The sequence below is a fragment of the Rana temporaria genome, chromosome 12 (assembly GCF_905171775.1).
Source record: "Rana temporaria chromosome 12, aRanTem1.1, whole genome shotgun sequence".
Taxonomy (NCBI): Eukaryota; Metazoa; Chordata; class Amphibia; order Anura; family Ranidae; genus Rana; species Rana temporaria.
In genome coordinates, this window is record NC_053500.1 from 23,409,650 (window position 1) to 23,427,641 (window position 17,992).

At 44.9% G+C, this 17,992-nt stretch overlaps 1 protein-coding gene across 2 annotated transcripts in view; it reads right to left on the minus strand.

Moving 5' to 3' along the window:
• Nucleotides 1-17,992, minus strand: part of GNAS (GNAS complex locus) — a 202,540-nt gene that overhangs the window by 41,820 nt on the left and 142,728 nt on the right. For both annotated transcript variants that reach the window (XM_040330132.1, XM_040330133.1), the window contains exons 3-4: nucleotides 14,495-14,549; nucleotides 14,297-14,416 (exon numbers count right to left, since the gene is read on the minus strand). In XM_040330132.1, the coding sequence (XP_040186066.1) occupies nucleotides 14,297-14,416; nucleotides 14,495-14,549 (175 nt within the window). The remainder of the gene's footprint in view (nucleotides 1-14,296; nucleotides 14,417-14,494; nucleotides 14,550-17,992) is intronic.

Sequence of the window (17,992 nt, forward strand, 5' to 3'; positions counted from 1 at the left end):
GACTATGACTCTCCTGTAGTCCAAGGGAGTTGGCGAGCACGACACTCCACACCAGGGAGAAAGCCTTGCATTACTGAGTGGAGTTACAGACAGAAGAACAGGAAGTGAGAATTTATTAGAAGAAATAAAAGACATTTAAAAGCAAAATGGAAGGATGAGGTAAGTGAAGGAGGACTGCACTAAGGGAAAGGAAGCTATTTAGGAAGAAGAAAAATAAATTGTACCTTTACAACCCCTTTAAAAAGTGGAACTTCACTCTAAAAGTAACGCAAGTGAAGTGCCGCTATTTCGCTCCCTCCCCCCAGTCTGTACCAAGTTTGTTTTTTATTGGGGGTAGAGAGTATATTTTTATCAGTACCTGCTGTCACTTCTGCAATGCTTGCCTAGGGGAGGAGGACATCCCTTCTCCTGCCACCTCCTGGGACACATCTTATCTCCCAGGAGGCCGTGGGGACATTCACAAAGCTTGCACATGTGCAGTGGGGAGCTGGCTGTGGTCCCTCAGGAAGTCACAAGTTCCAGTATCCAAGATGGCGGCGCCGAAACCTGCAGTGGTAAGAAGAACCGGCTGCAGGAAAGACCGCGCTGGAGCCCAGGCATCGGAAAGTACTTGATTTTTAAAAGTCAGCAGCTACAATATTTGTTAAAAAAAAAAATAAAAAAAAAATAAAAAGGAGTTCCCGTTTAAGAGGTTTGAATGAAAAATGACCCAATAAAATACTCAACTTAATAAAAGATTATGCAAACCCAACATTACAAATTCCTTTTATGCTCATGCGGTATCATGTACTTGTATGAAAAAGTCTCCAGTTATCTTTGCATTGCATTCCTTGTACGAAATCCCTTGTTATCCTGCCAGTCCCTCTGCTTTCCATCAAAAACTGACCACGCTAAGCCTGTGAGCACAGCACGGTCAGTTCTCTTGATGTGCTGAGAACTCAGCCTGCTGTCGTTTAATGACCATAATTGTGCCGACCCCCCCATCCCCGGGAAGATCAGTGTGCTGCTGCCTCTCCTGCCCAGCTTTCTATGCAGCCGAGAACAGAGGGTATGTGATCACTACTAAAAAAGGGTAAAAGGCATTTATAAAAAGATAGAGAGATGGATAGAGAGATAGATAGATCTATCTTGCTATCTAACACACACACAAACAAATGTTTTGCCTTCATTTCAATTTAAAACTGAATAGGTGGTTTTACAAGGTGAGGGTATACAAAACACTTTAACCACTTGCCGACCTCCTCATGTAGATATACGTCGGCAGAATGGCAGGGACAGGCACATCAACGTACCTGTACGTCCTCTGCTTGACGTGGGTGGGGGGTCCGATCGGGACCCCCCCCGCTACATGCGGCGGTCGGTAAGCCTCGGGGAGCGATCCGGGATGACGGCGCGGCTATTTGTTTTTAGCCGCTCCGTCGCGATCGCTCCCTGGAGCTGAAGAACGGGGAGAGCCGTATGTAAACACGGCTTCCCCGTGCTTCACTGTGGCGCTGCATCGATCGAGTGATCCCTTTTATAGGGGAGACTCGATCGATGATGTCAGTCCTACAGCCACACCCCCCTACAGTAGTAAACACACACTAAGTGAACACTAAATGTTACAGCGCCCCCTGTGGTTAACTCCCAAACTGCAACTGTCATTTTCACAATAAACAATGCAATTTAAATGCATTTTTTGCTGTGAAAATGACAATGGTCCCAAAAATGTGTCAAAATTGTCCGAAGTGTCCGCCATAATGTCGCAGTCACGAAAAAAATCGCTGATCGCCATTAGTAGTAAAAAAAATTAAAAAAATAAAAATGCAATAAAACTATCCCCTATTTTGTAAACGCTATAAATTTTGCGCAAACCAACCGATAAACGATTATTGCGATTTTTTTTTACCAAAAATAGGTAGAAGAAGAATACGTATCGGCCTAAACTGAGGGAAATTTTTTTTTTTATATATGTTTTTGGGGGATATTTATTATTGCAAAAAGTAAAAAATATTGAATTTTTTTCAAAATTGTCGCTCTATTTTTGTTTATAGCGCAAAAAATAAAAACCGCACAGGTGATCAAATACCACCAAAAGAAAGCTCTATTTGTAGGGAAAAAAGGACGCCAATTTTGTTTGGGAGCCACGTCGCACGACCGCGCAATTGTCTGTTAAAGCGACGCAGTCCCGAACTGTAAAAACCCCTTGGGTCTTTAGACAGCATATTGGTCCGGGGCTTAAAGCGGATGTGCCATGGGGAAAAAATATTAAAAGCCAGCAGCTACAAATACTGCAGCTGCTGACTTTTAATATTAGGACACTTGCCTGTCCTGGAGTCCAGCGCTGATCGCAGCAGAGCACGAGCGATCGCTCGTCTCTCTGCTGCTCCCCCCTCCATCCACGCTCAGGGAACCAGGAAGTGAAGCGCTGCGGCTTCACTGCCCGGTTCCCTACGGCGCTGCGCCCGCCGATTGGCTCACACGCTGTGTGCTGGGAGCCGAGTGTTCCCAGCACACAACGGGCGACAGACGGGATGTGACGGAATGCCCGTCTTTCGCCCGTAGCGTGTGGCCGGAAGTGGATGCAAATACCTGTCTTTAGACAGGTGTCTGCACCCCCCTCCCCCCTGAAAGGTGTCAAATGTGACACCGGAGGGGGGGAGGGTTCCGATCAGCGGGACTCCACTTTAGGGTGGAGAACCGCTTTAAGTGGTTAAAGTGGAAGTTCATCGCAACACTAAAATCTCAAAATCTATAGACATCCAGGATCTAACACTAACCGATCTCATGGCCCTGAAAAGTAGAAACCGCTATACATACCTTTTTTTGATGCCGGGCCGGTCTCAAGCAGCAGCAGCTCTGCAGAGGAGACAGATAGGAAATGAATGAGAAGTGACGTCACAAATAGAGTTACTATGCGGCTCCTATTGTAGACTGCCTCCTCTGCACCCACCTCCACAGAGAAGCCGCTGCTGACAGCTCAGCATGGGACTAGACCGGATCGGCTTCATAAAAGATATGTATGGAGATTTTTTTTTTCCTTACAGGGCTAGATCTTAGATCATGGATGCCTATAGCTGGGCTAGATAGGTCAGTCTTAGATCATGGATGTCTATAGCTTTCGAGATTTTAGTGTTAGGGTGGACTTCTACTTTAAAGTCTACATCAGAAGGCGTGGAAACCTACTAAAGAAAAGTCTTCAAATAAAAGGACAGAGGTTCAGGAATACTTCAAATTACTTAGAAAGGTTTAGTTTTCTAAAAAAAAAAAAAAAAAAATGAATAAGAATAAGACAACACGCGACATAGATAATGATCAGAACAGTATTTTCTGACTCTGTGGCAGCTTTCCATAAGGGGAAAGGACCACAGAGAATCCAGAGTTTATACCCACTACACGTGGATCAAATCTTTATTCAACCGCTTCACGTGGGCCAGCAGGGGAGCCAATCAGCGGGTCCGGCGGACTCAGTGGCCCAGATTCACAAAGGAGATACGACGGCGTATCTCCAGATACGCCGTCGTATCTCCAGATACGCCGTCGTATCTCTGAGTTGTGCCGTCGTATCTATGCGCCTGATTCTTAGAATCAGTTACGCATAGATTTGTATTAGATCCGACCTGCGTAAATCTTACGCCGCCGGATCTTAACTGCATATTTACACTGGCCGCTAGGGGCGTGTACGCTGATTTACGCTTAGAAATATGTAAATCAGCTAGATACACAAATTCACGAACGTACGCCCGGCCGACGCAGTACAGATACGCCGTTTACGTTAGGCTTTTTCCGGCGTAAAGTTACCCCTGCTATATGAGGCGTACATGCGGCATACCAATGTTAAATATGGCCGTCGTTCCCGCGTCAAAATTTGAAAATTTAACGTCGTTTGCGTAAGTCGTCCGTGAATGGGGCTAGACATAATTTACGTTCACGTCGAAACCAATACGGCCTTGCGGCGTAATTTGGAGCAATGCACACTGGGATATGTCCACGATTGAAAAACGTCAATCACGTCGGGTCAAGAGTGATTAACATAAAACACGCCCCCCTGTTCCACATTTGAATTAGGCGGGCTTACGCCGGCCTATTTACGCTACGCCGCCGCAACTTACGAAGCAAGTGCTTTGAGAATACTGCACTTGCCCGTCTAAGTTGCGGAGGCGTAACGTAAATAGGATACGTTACGCCCGCTCAAAGATACGCGGCTGTACGTGAATCCAGGCCTGTGTCTGCCGGCCACCCGCGATCATTCCCTGCAGTGACAGAACGGGGATCTTCCTGTGTAAACCAGGCAGATCTCCGTTCTGACAGGGGAGATCACAACTGTCTTTCTGCCAAGCAGGAATACAGATCTGTGTGTTGCCCCAGTCACACAATCCCCCTATACAGTTAGAAAACACAAACAGGGTACACATTTAACCCCTTGGTCGCCCCTGATATTAACATCTTCCCTGCCAGTGTCATTAGTACAATAACAGTAAATATTTTTAGCACCGATTACTGCAATAACTGGTTGACAAAAAAAGTGTCAAAAATGTCAGTTAGGTGCCAGACCTGTCCACTGCAATGTCGCAGTCCCGCAAAAAAAAAAACAAAAAAAAAAATACAATCATTATTGGTAAGAAAAATAACTTTTGCACAAACCAATCAATATTTTTTTTTTTACCAAAAATATGTAGCACACTATCGGCCTAAACTGATAAATACATTTTTTTTTTTTTTTTGAAAGGCTTTATAGCAGAAGGTAAAAAATTCATTTTCATTCAAAATTGTCGCTCTTTTTTCGGTTTATAGCACAATTTTTTTTTTAAAAACGGGATCAAATACCACCAAAAGAAAGCTCTCTTTGTGGGGGGAAAAAAAAAAGGACTTTGTTTGAGTACAGCGTCGTACAACCGCGCAATTGTCAATTAAAGCGACGCAGTGCGGTATAGCGAAAAATGGCCTGGTCAGGAAGTGGGTAAATCCTTCCGGGGCTGAAGTGGTTAATTCAGTAATAATTTCGCCTTCCCTGGTGGAAAGTTTCTGGGCACCAGCACACAACCGGTTTTGTCTCGGAGAGTGCCAAGTGTAAAGTGAATTACTCCTTTGGGTTAATTAGCTCCATCAGCAAGGTGTTTATGCTGCAGTGTCGGGAGCGGTGCTGCACAGGGACAGGTCACACTAATTAACCAATGTAATTGTTTAGGGAACAGAAGACTGGCATGCAAAGTAATTAGATGGAACGATTGCGCAAGTCAGTGATACATGTAGCAGAACAGGTAAGAGGCATAAAGTGAAAGGGCTTTGTGGTTTCACATTATCAAAATATTCTTCCCAAATCCCCTTGTCATGCATTTGGTCTGAAAGGAAAAAAAAAAGTAGGTGTGTATTTTTGGAAAATATGTTTAGGGTCACTTTAACAACACTTTAAATAACTAGAGATAACGTATACCAGGGCTTGACAAATCCCGGTCGCCATGGCAACTAGAACAAGCGTCCTGGCGAGTGGGGTATTGGCTGGGAAGGTGGACATTGCCCGGGCCTTCCAGCGGGGATGGATCAGTAAGAGTGCTCGGCAGATGGATCAGTAAGAGTGCTCAGCGTGGCAGCCACTGATGTTTTTTTAGATTTTTTTTTTGTTCCATAGGACCGGCGCTCTGCGGACTAGGCCGAGGCCGCGGCCTCGCTTAAAACATCCTGCCCGCAGCTTGCCGCGATCCTGAGAAAAGGCCGGGAGCGGCCTTTTCCTAGGATCGCGGTGAGCTGCGGGCAGGATGTTTTAGGCGAGGCCGCAGCTTCGGCCTAGTCCGCGAAGCGCCGGTCCTAAGTTTTTAAGCGAGGCCACGGCTTTGGCCTAGTCCATGGCCTTTTCCCAGGATCGCTGCGGACTAGGCCCAAGCCGCGCCTAAAAATTAAGAACGCCGCTCCGCCGACTAGGCCGAAGCCGCGGTCTCGCCTAAAACATCCTGCCCGCAGCTAGCCGCGATCCTGGGAAAAGGCCGGGAGCAGCATCCGGATCAAAGTGAGACGTCACCACACACTTTTACAGAGGCATTTTCCAGATATTTTTTTTTTTATTGGGCAACCAATGTTCTTCTTTTAGTACCAGCAGTGCTATTTTTTTTAAACCGACCATAATTGGAGTTTTTGCCCATAGCAATCAAAACACTTAGATTTCAAGTAGAATAGGGTGACCAGACATCCCCAGTTTCAGGGGACAGTCCCCTGATTGAGGACACTGTCCCCGGACCAAGTCTGTCCCTGGTTTTGTCCCCAGATTGGATTTAATAGGGGACAGGGGCAATTTCAAAGACAATCAGTGCAGAATTAAAATAAAAAAATTGAATTACACACCCCCGCTCCGCCATGCCTACTAGCATAGGGGGGTTGTATTTTTCCCCATTATCTGTGCCCCTTTCTGATGATCATGTGCTGGTCGGAGCGGAGGGAATATTTCTTCAGTTTCGGGCACATGCCCATTCAGCTCTGCTCGCATGTTCTTCTGCCTTGGCTCAAATCCTGGTCAGCCACCTGCCTATATCCTCGCCTTCCCTGGCGAAGTGATCTTCCTCCGCTCCCCATCCAGTAGTAGCCGGGGGCCCGAAGTGTAAGACTTGAGAGGCTGTGAGGTGGGCGGCGACGGGCAGAGAGTCGCTGTTTGCCGCCATTACTAGTAAAGAAAAAATATGTCCCCGGATATCATTTTAAAAATCTGGTCACCTTAAAGTAGAATGAAGATCGGATCTCATTTACTAATTTGGGGTCCTAGAGATTGGGTTAGGCCGGCCATAGATAAAAGAAAATCGCTTGATTCCCCCCATCAACACAGGCAATTTTGATGGGGAATTTTCTTCCGCGGAGCAATTGTGTTCTCTCGGTGGAGCGTCTGGAGAAGCCATCCCTACCGGGGAGAACAGTGATTAGATGCTAGCAATTGCCATTAGGGGAAAAAAAAAAAAAACTTGATACGAATCGTGAATCAATTTTTTTTTTTTTTTTTTAAATTGCTGATTTTTTGGGGGGCCAAAATCGCCCAAGCTCTAGAGGTCATCCCCTGCTCGCCGGCATGTCAGGCACACAGCAAAAGTTTTTTTATTAATTAGATGCAGAATTTATAAATGTTTTTTATATATTTATTTATTTTATATATTTTTTTACAATTGCTTTATCATATTCTATATTTTGAAAATAGTGGCAAAAACGACGGTAAACTTTACCGGCAACGCCTGCGACGCCCTAGTGTAAAGTACCCCAATACTAAAAAAAAACAAAAAACTGGCTCTAACTTTTTTAGCTGGCTCCTAGATTCAAAATAATTTTGTCAAACCCCGACGTATACAACCCTCAAATTATCATAACCTACCAAAATAATCAGGGAAAGGGTCATTCTCAGGCAGTTCAGCTCCATTCTGACATCTGCCTTTTGTGAAGATTGCACCTTGCTGGTTGTCTTCAGAATAAATCGGTATCTGTTTTGTTTTATTCTAGTAATCATAAATTTCAGCACTAGTGACCTGAATTTTTTTCTCGCCATTGAAAAAAAATATTTGCAAAGGTTAAGTAGTGCAAGTACAAAAGGACAAGGTTTGGCTCACTAAACACCAATGTTCCCACATGAATTTAGTTTATGAGCTGCTGAGGAATATTTTCAGTGTGTTTTTTCTATGGGGAAAAACAATAAGGCCCCTTTCACACTTGTACGACTTCAAAGTTGTGTGACTTTGCCGCGATTTTGGATCAGTACTACTTTGCCACAACTTTGGCATTAACCAATGAAAACATATATGGTGTGAGGTAATTCCTTTTCCCGCCATAATGTTTCCAGTTCCTGTTTGCTTCCTGGTTGGTGTGGTGTGTTGTGACAGAAAATGTTTGCTACTCAATATATTGCACAGCAGTTGTCATTGCTGCTGCAGCAGTAGCAGTGCATGAGGAAGAAGAGGAGGAGAAGCGGAGGACAAGGACATCTCTTTTTTTGGGCTTTTTGGAGCACATTGTTCCTGAGGGAATAACCAGGAAGTGAATGTGTGCTAGAAAAATTTGCTTGGGAGGGGCTACTATGTTGAAGGATTGGGTGGGACAAGGGTCAAAAAGCTGCTTGTGCTTACAAAGTTGTACTGAAATGGTGTCTATATTATTCAGGTACGATTTGCATGCTACTTGAGGGTTTAACATTGAGGTCTATGGACATCAACTCGCATGGAAGTTGGACCAAAGTAGTGCAGGGACTACTTTGAAGTCGGCATGACTTAAAGTCGTGCAATTATGAATGGAAGTCATTGAAAATCATGGAGAATGACTTGTCATGCGATTTTGCGGTCCAAAATCATGGGACAAGTTGTACAAGTGTGAAAGGGGACTCGCTGGGAAAAATGAACGAAATAACTTTATTCAAATGAAAAACAAGAGATTAGAAAGAAACAAAAATCTATTTCATGATCTAGCTAGAAATATGATGAATAGATTGAAGTGAAAATTTTTTACTTTTTGTTAACACCAGTGTGCCTAAAAAGGGAACTCAACACATGTATAAGACACAAATTAATACATTTCTGCATTCATTGCAGTCCTAATATAGCAGAGCTCAGAGAGGGAGAGGAAAAAGCAGCATGGGGTGCAATCCACGACACCCTGCACTTAACCACTTCCCATCCGTGCTAAAACCTAATGACAGCTATAGCACGGATTTACCTTGCCGGGAGGCCGTCAATAGACGTCCTCCCTTTTGCACGCTCCCCGAGACTCGAGTGATCACAGATCCAAGTAAGGGGCCGATCGCGGCCCCTTACCATGTGATCAGCTGTCAGTCATTGACAGCTGATCACGTGATGTAAACAAAAGCTTGGTAATCGTTTTTTTTACTCCTCAGGCTGACAGGAGCTCAGCAAGTTTGAAAGGAGCCTTAAGTCCCGTACACACGACCGGATCTATCCGCTGAAACTGGTCCGACGGACCAGTTTCAGCGGACAGATCTGGTCGTGTGTAGGCCCGACCGGACAATTGTCCGGCGGATCGGACAGTTTCCAGCGGACAAAAATTTCTTAGCCTGCTAAGAAATCTGTCCGCTGGAAACCTGTCCGTCGGACGTGTTCGGTCGTCTGTACAGACTCACCAAACACGTCCGACCGACCGCCATCCCTCGCATGCGTTGTACTGATTTGACGCATGCGTGGAAGCTTTGAACTTCCAGGGCCGCCCACGTCGCCGCGTATTGTTTACGCGCGGATTTCTGTCTGATGTGTACAACCATCAGACAGAAATCTCCGGGCGGACATGTCCGCTGAAACCGGTCCGGGGGACCGTTTTCAGCGGACTGTCCGTCCGTGTGTACGAGGCCTTAGGGTCCTTTCAGACGGGGCGGATCCGTGTGCGGGCTCCACTTTGCTCAGCTGGGATCGCTTTGTCTATCCCCGCTGAGAAGGCAGATGACAGGTCTGTCTTTGCACACTGTGCAGGGACCGACCTGTCAGAGCGCCACTCTCCTCTATGGGGGGGCAATCGGATGTTGACGGACCGTCATCATCCGATCGACGGAAGGAAAAGTAGGGTTTTCCTCCATCACACTTTGGCGGATCAGAGCGGGTCGGATGTCAGCGAGCATGCCTCCCCTGACATCCGTGGCTCCATAGAGGTGCACTGATCGCCCGTTCAGGTCCACCTAAAAAACTGACAGGCGAACCTGAACGGTCCGCCCGCGTGAAAGGGGCCTAAAAGTGTAAGTGTTCGTATCAAATGACAGCTGGGAACCAGCAATTTCAAAAAGGAGAAGTCCACAGCTGCAGCCTACATAAAAGCCTGTGTCCAGGGGATTTAGTTTACATCAAATGGGTTTTGCATTCCTATGCAAGTCTCAGAAAATGCAGCTGGTGAAATGCAAGTCAGAAGGAGATCAAATGAGTGCTGTATGATGGCAAATTATACACACAAAACTTTATTTATATTTTTTAAGCAGTAACAGCAGCATTGCTTGACTTATTTTAAGACCACTGGGAGGCCGTGTGCGCTGTGCCATGTGCGCTTGCGCCCGGCCCTGAAAGAAAGGCTTTGCTTTAGAAGAGGGGTAACCACAGATCTTGAAAATATGGAGCCTTGCTAAAAGTCTAGTGGTCTAATGTCACTAAGGGCACTTCCACACCGCTTTGCACCTGCATGAAATGCATATGCGCTATTGTCACGTCAATTTACCACAACACATGGTGCGTTTTTGATGCATTTGCTTTGGGTTTTAACCCCCATCCCCTGCCTAATGTCATAAAGATCAGCCCACAGGCGCATTGCATTTTTCATTCATGGGGAGGTGCGTTTTTTTCAGCAAGCGCAAATCAGAGCTACACAGGATTTAAAAAGGAATGTATGTTTCTTTTTTTTTTTTTTAACAGAAGAACTGAACAAAAGCGGATCAGTGTGAGATCAGCCTAGTACACACGATCAAAAATAAATAAAAAATCTGACAAAAAAATAGCGCTTTCAAAGCGATCTGATTGATAGTACTCAGCTTTTGAGAGAAAATGACAATTTATGCAAAATTATTCCGAAGGGACAAAAACGAAAAACATTCTCGTATGCTACCAGTTTTTAACCATCATTTTCATTTATCAGCACAGTTGCCGTTCCAAAAAAAAAAAAAAAAAAGAAGAATATAAATACTCTACAACACATCACTTCCAAATTTTTATTCTGCCGTATGAGAATTTGAGCTTTCGTAACCTCTTAAATTTTCTATATGAAACTAGCATACAAACTTCGAGGTCGGAAGTGACGCAACGCGTCAGTGTGTGGCTACAACGGCGCCACAAGGAAGGAAGGAAACTGCGTTCCACCGCTGACCAATCAGGACGTATCTACACAACGCTTCTCAGCACGCGCGCGGCCCCTAGACTTGGAGGACGGCAGTGATATTAGTGAAACCTTTCCTTGCTCTGCTCATTTACAAGTGATTTCCCTGTACGGGCATTATAAGTGGGATGTTTAACTGTTTGGGGGGCACTCTGATAAGCAGAATTATACTACTGCAGTACTTTTAGTTTATTTATATGTGCCTCCACTGAGTTTAAGCCCCACAACCTTTTTGGAAGAAAGATGATGTTTTGACATATGAGAAGCTATTTAAAGCTGTATTTACCTCATTTGTGGCAAGTCTGAATCACGGTTGGGAAGCGGGACCCCCTTTTTGATGAATTCATTGGATTGGTGTAGGGTGCTATAACATCTTTTCTTTGATCACCTGTCACAACATTTATCTTCTCTTGCTTCTGGCTCTAATTTTGGAGCTGGACCGCATCCAGCCATATAGCGCCGTTTTATCATTTGAACGCCAGTTCTTTGACTTTGATACATTGTAATTATATATATATATATATATATATATATATATATATATATATATATATATATATATATATATATATATATATATATATATATAATAAATAAAATAATTTCAGAATTTTCCACCTTTAATGTGACCTATAAACTGTACAACTCCGTTAAAAAAAAAAAAAAAATCTTTTAGGGGAGGTAAAAAAAAAAAAAAAAAATAATAATGTGGTTGCATAAGTCTGCACACCCTCTAATAACTGAGGATGTAGCCGAGTTAAGAATGAAGCAGTCACATTCAAACTCATGTTAAATAGAAGTCAGTACACACCTGCCATCATTTAAAGTTCCTCTGATTAACACCAAAAAAAGTTCACCTCTTCTAGTAGGTCTTTCCTGACATTTTCTTAGCCACATTCTACAACAAAAGCCATGATCCGCAGAGAGCTTCCAAAACATCAGAGGGATCTCATTTTTAAAGGTATCAGTCAGGAGAAGGGTACAAAATAAACTTCCAAGGCATTAGAACACAGTGAAGATGGTCTTCATCAAGTGGAGAAAATATGGAACAACAGCGACATTACCAAGAACTTGACGTCCCTCCAAAATTGATGAAAAGACGTGAAGAAAACTGGTCAGGGAGGCGGCCAAGAGGCCTACAGCAACATTAAAGGAGCTGCAGGAATATCTGGCAAGTACTGGCTGTGTGGTACATGTGACAACACTCTAGTATTCTTCATATGGCTATGGGGTAGAGTGGCAAGACAGAAGCCTTTTCTTACTAAGAAAAACCTCCAAGCCCGGCGAAATTTTGCGAAAACACATCCAGTCTCCCAAAAGCATATAGGAAAATGTGTTCTGGTCTGATGAAACCAAGGTTGAAATTTTTGGCCATAATTTCAAAAGATAGGTTTGGTGCAAAAAACACTTCACATCACCAAAATAACACCATACCCACTGTGAAGCATGGTGGTGACAGCATCATGCTTTGGGGCAGTTTTTCTTCAGCTGGAACAGCGTCTTTAGTCAAGGTAGAGGGAATTATTAACAGTTCCAAATACCAGTCCATATTGGCAGAAAACCTTCAGGCTTCTGCTGGAAAGCTGAACAGGAAGAGGAACTTCATCTTTCAGTATGACAACGACCCAGATCATACATCCAAATCAACACAGGAATGGTTTCACCAAAAATTCAATTCAAGTTTTGGAATGGCCCAGCCAGAGCCCAGACCTGAAACTTGACACCTAAGACCCCATTCACACCTGAGCGACAGCCGCGTTCGGCGGTAGCGGCGTATTTTGCCGCGGGTGTGAAACTTTCAATTTTTATTTTTCAAAAGTCTTCCCATTGCTGTCAATGGGAAAACGCCACTGTCGCCTGAAAAAAAGGGTCCGGGACTTTTTTTCCAGGCGACAGGCGTTCGGCGTCTATGAGATGTGAACCATCTCCATAGACGGCAATGGGAATTCTCCCCTCTAGCGGCAGAAGCGTCCGGCGTTTTGTCGCTCAGGTGTGAATGCAGCCTTAACAGGGGTATGTAGACGTGTACGTGTGTGTGTGTGTGTGTGTGTGTGTGTACACACACACACACACACAATGTATGTATTGCCTTGCATGGAGTCCTGGGTATTAAAGGGGAGGTTCACCCTAAAAACAACTTTCTCTTATTACACTGGCCCCCCACATTACAATACGATTATGCCTATTAGTTTTTTTTTTATGCTGTACATACCTTGGTACAGCTAATTCACCCGTGGCTTCCGAGTTGCGAGTCCCGCGGGAGTGGGCGTTCCTAACATGCTGGTTATTGACGTTTTGACAAAAAACGAGCTCCCCCCGTCGCGTAAGCTGCGTCACGATTGGCAAAAGGAGCCGAACGGCGAGTCGGCGCTATACTGCGCATCGCCGTTCGGCTCCTTTCAGCAATCGTGACGCGGCTTACGCGACGGGGGGGGGGGGGGGGCTCGTTTTTGGTCAAAACGTCAATCACCAGCATGTTAGGAATGCCCACTCCCGCGGGACTCGCAACTCGAAAGCCACGGGTGAATTAGCTGTACCAAGGTATGTACAGCATAAAAAAAAAAACTAATAGGCATAATCGTATTGTAATGTGGGGGGCCAATGTAATACTAGAAAGTCGTTTTTAGGGTGAACCTCCCCTTTAAGCCCAAAATCAAAAAAAGTAATCTGTTGTAGCTTACCAATCATTAGATGTGTTTTTTTTTTTTTTTTTTTACTTTTGCCCCCTCCCCTGTTTTTACCTGGTGATATGTCCAGCAACACACTTGTATTCATGTGCCCCCACTCTGGACTCAGATTTAGATACACTAAACAAGTTGAAGCCAAATTCCAGCTAAGGCTGCATTCACACCTCTACCATTTCAGGAGTGTGGCAAAAAAAAAAAAAAAAAAAAAAAGGAGAATTAAGTGCATTGCGCTTCCAGTGCCATTTCTTAATGGCATACCAAACTGCGGCTAGGAGACATATGTATTGTCGCAACAAAATGCAGATTACAAAAGCTTGCGAGGCTCACAGCCCAAAAAGGTGCAGGAGCTACTTTGGTGCGTTTGCGGCACGCAAGGCAGCCCATTCTAGTGAATGCCCTATGCTGTTGCACAAAAAAATAACCCCCACAAATGTGTCACGTGCTCAATTCTGGACAAGGTTCGCCATCACTGGTATAGGCACCGATTTTTTATCGCTATACCTGCTAAAGGGGCCAGCCTGAAGTCACCTAGCAGACTTTCATTTCCTAAATAAACTTCCAAAACAAATATTACCTTCTCAAGCCTACTGCATTACAACAAGATGTTACTTTATAATGCTGCAACTAATTAAACGGACTACAAAAAGAAAAAAATCAAACTGGATTTCTCCAGAGAGAAATAGAGATTTCTGAGGAGTTCAGGAACCATTCAGCCCGATCAAGGATCCAGGACAGATGCCCTTCCACTAACAACAAAGGGATCAAGAAAAGTTTGGAAGCCGCTGCAACTGTTATGTAACAAAGCTACTTACTGCTGGGAAGTCAAAGTCTTTGTCGCTCGGTAAGTTTGTGATGTAATCAATTCGGAACTGGTTGGCCGGATTTGCTAGCTCCACTGGAGGGGACAGGTTGCTCATTGCTGCAACTATGGTCTGTACAGAGAAAGAGACGGTTAGTCTGCAGAACATGCACAAAGGAAACAAAGGCAGATTATTTCTTTGGCTACTTACCTCAATAGCCTCTTTAATATTATTCTTAATATCTTGTACTTTAACCTTTTTCTCTCTAGAACACAGGATAAAAAAAAAAAAGGAGGGTTAGAGGTCAGTCCCATACTGGTTGTAGAAATAAAATTAAGACGGATATTTAGCATCCTGTACAATTTAAAGTGGTTGTAAACCTCAGACATGAAATATGAACAAAACATACCCTTCTATAGTGTGTACTTGGCTCTATCCAGAGCACTAAGTGTCATTGCTATACCACTAAAGAGTTTAGCACTTTCCTGAAACAAGCACCGACAGAACCCTGGCCTTAGACCCCTTTCACACCGAGGAGTTTTTCAGGCAGTACAGCGATAAAAATAGCGCCTAAATACCGCCTGCCCAGCCTTCTCAGTGTGAAAGCCGGAGGGCTTTCACACTGAGGCGATGCGCTGGCAGGAGAGAAAAAAAAATCTCCTGCAAGCAGCATCTTTGAAGTGGTGAGAGGAGCGGTACGTATACCGCTCTTTCCCATTTAAAACAATGGGAAACCACGGTAATACTGCCCGTAATGCACCTCTGCAGAGGCACATTGCGGGTGGTATTAACCCTTTATCGGCCGATAGCGGGGAATAAAACCATACCGCTAGCGGGGGTTAAAACAGCACCGCTAGCGGCCGAATCCCACGGCAATTTCCGACGGTATAGCACCGCTATAACGCCACCGCGCCTCCCGCCCCAGTGTGAAAGGGGCCTTACACTGCTTGAATTTCAGCTGAATCGCCAAAATTGGAGCCACAGGTGGTGCTGTTGAAACCAACCGGCTCAACAAACGTCAACCTGAACACTGTAGGAACTTGGTTGAAAGTTCTCAGCCTAACGGTGACTGCAGCCAATCAGATGCAGCCACTCCGCTCAGATATTCTGACAGCTTGAGTTACGGCTGTTTGAACCCAATAGCCAACAAGGATTCCTCCATCTACACGAATTAGCATGGACGGCCACTCTATAGATTTCTATACTATAAGAAACCAAGAACTAGTTAAACCAAAATGAATTTCGCCCATAATTGATATGTTTTGGGCGTTTCTCCCTTAAGAAGTGGTTGTAAACGCTTCTAAATGCCCAGTGATGTGACTGGCCTTGCATGATACACAGAGATGAAACAAATCCTCCTACATAAATTGTACCTATTTATCTGCAGTCTTCTCTTCTCTACATCCGTTCAAAGTCCAAACTTTATAAAGCTTGTCTAAACTTTCAGAAAGCAAGGGGTGGAGAGCTAAAATTACACACTGCATATCCCAGTGAGGAGAGCTGAGAAGAGGACAGGGACACCCCTTTACACAGGAACAGAGAAGAGGCTGTCAATCACAGGCTGTGTGCTGGATCCTCTCCCTGGTCACCTTTTTTTCCTCTTGGTGTCAGGAAAATGTGTCAGAAGTGACTCATGCAGCTAGAAGAATGAGGCAGCAGACAGAAATGCCACTTAGGCTGCATTCACACCTGAGCGTCGGTCGTTTTTTCCGGCGTTTTTTCGCGCGTATTCATGCTTATTTGCGCGTTTGCATACAGCGTCGTCCGACGTTTTTGTACTTTGATGTTTTTTATTTTAGCCAATAGGAAAACTGATCATCTTTTCATCACTTGTTGCTATGTTGGTAGATTAAAGCGACGAAACGCCCGTAGCAAACACTCGTTGTCACGCTAGTCGCTTGAATCGAGCATTTCCATTACTTTCTATGGGAAATGGAAACGCTAAAAAACGACCAAACCGCCCGATACGCGCGACAAAAAAGGGTCCGGAACTTGTTTGAGATTCAGTCGTTCGGCGTCAGGCGTATTGGCGTGGAGATGTGAACCATCTCCATAGGGAATAATGTATTTTTTTCCCCCTCTAGCGTTTTTGAGCGTCGCGCTTCAGGCGACAAAACACTCCGGTGTGAATGCAGCCTTAGTGCACTGGATTCAGATAAGTACACACTATGCGGAGGTATATACTTTGTTTATATTTCATGTCTGAGGTTTACAACCACTTTAAAAACAGGAGAAATCTTGGCATGTATGTCAACGCTCAGCTTTGAACGAGATCCTCCGCTGTGAGAGACAACAACTGCCCTGAAAGTTTCTGTGGAAAGTAAAAATCGGTCTCAAATCAAGCAGCAGAACCCGAGTTTATGATGGAAAAAAAAAAAGAAAAAAAAATGCAGATGTTCCCCTATGTGAAAATTGTTCAACAGATTACAATGTAAAAAGGAGCACAGGTTGTGCTGGTCTCAATCCTTCCAAGCTTCCCCCTAGGGTTCAGATGGAGGAGGACGACCTCAATGATCACTAGGGTGGTGGTAAAAAGTGAGGGGGGTCAAGCTGAATCTGAAAACAATTTGCCCCAGTCTCTGGATCAGTGACATTCAGATAACAGAAGGTAACCTCGCATTTTTTTCATCATAAACTCGGCAAAATGTACCAGGTCTGTAACACTTTATTAAAAAAAAAAAAAAAAAAGGCACAGTGACTGGCCATTTTTAGCACGGTGGCCATGCTTCCTGGCTAGCACTAGCCATTTCCCATTTAAGGCCACTGAATGCAGCAAGCATTTTATTCCCCATTCCTAATGAAACAGGAAAAGCAATATAAAACGGTGGCAGTCATCCCATCCATGTGCACTGTGGAGAGTCACGTGATCCAGGGACCGTATAAGGCAGTCACTTCCGCTCTCGTACAGAAACAGAGTCAATTAGTATGGTCAGGTTCTGAGACTTTCTGGAACAGAGGAATAGACACACTGTAAGTGGGAGGACGCAGCCGGCACTGACACACACAGCATCTTCTGTCTTGGCAAATCCACCGGCAAAGCGGCATCAATCTGTGCACCGGAGAACAGAACACGAGCACTGCCAACGTGTTAACCCTCGCAGCAGATGCACAAGCTTCACAATCCTTCTGAGGCGAGGAGGATGTACACAGGCATGGCATATTTCACTTCAAGGAGCATTACACACATGGGGGGGAAAGGGGTTAATAGTGCTATGAAGAGACAGCGGCTGCAGATTCTTCCTGGTTTCTATAAAACGGTAGTAATAGGTCTTCTGTAACAGCCAGTGCTTGTATGCGTCCCGCGGTCTCCGCCCCATTACGTAAAATAAGTACCTCGCCACCGCCGGGCAGGGCTGGACGGGGGGACAAAAATTTGACCCTGGACTTCATCCAGACTGGCCCACTTTGACGGGTCTCTCCCATGGCGGCCGGACAACTCCCGCACCCCTCCCCCGGAGACCCAAGCCCCCTCTCCCCCTTCACTAGCCACTCTATTTATTAGAGTAGAATGACTGGTACTGGTACTCTTATAGGCAGTACCAGTGGGGAAGCTAGACATTATTTCACCCGGGGCAAAGAATCAGTTTGGTGCCCCCCTTATGGGACAAGATTAGGCAGAAGGGAGAAACTCCCAGGCCATAGCTGTTGAGTCAGCTGTCTGTCCCCTCCCCCTGCTTCTCTGTTGTCCCCCAGGTGAGCGCTGCAGGG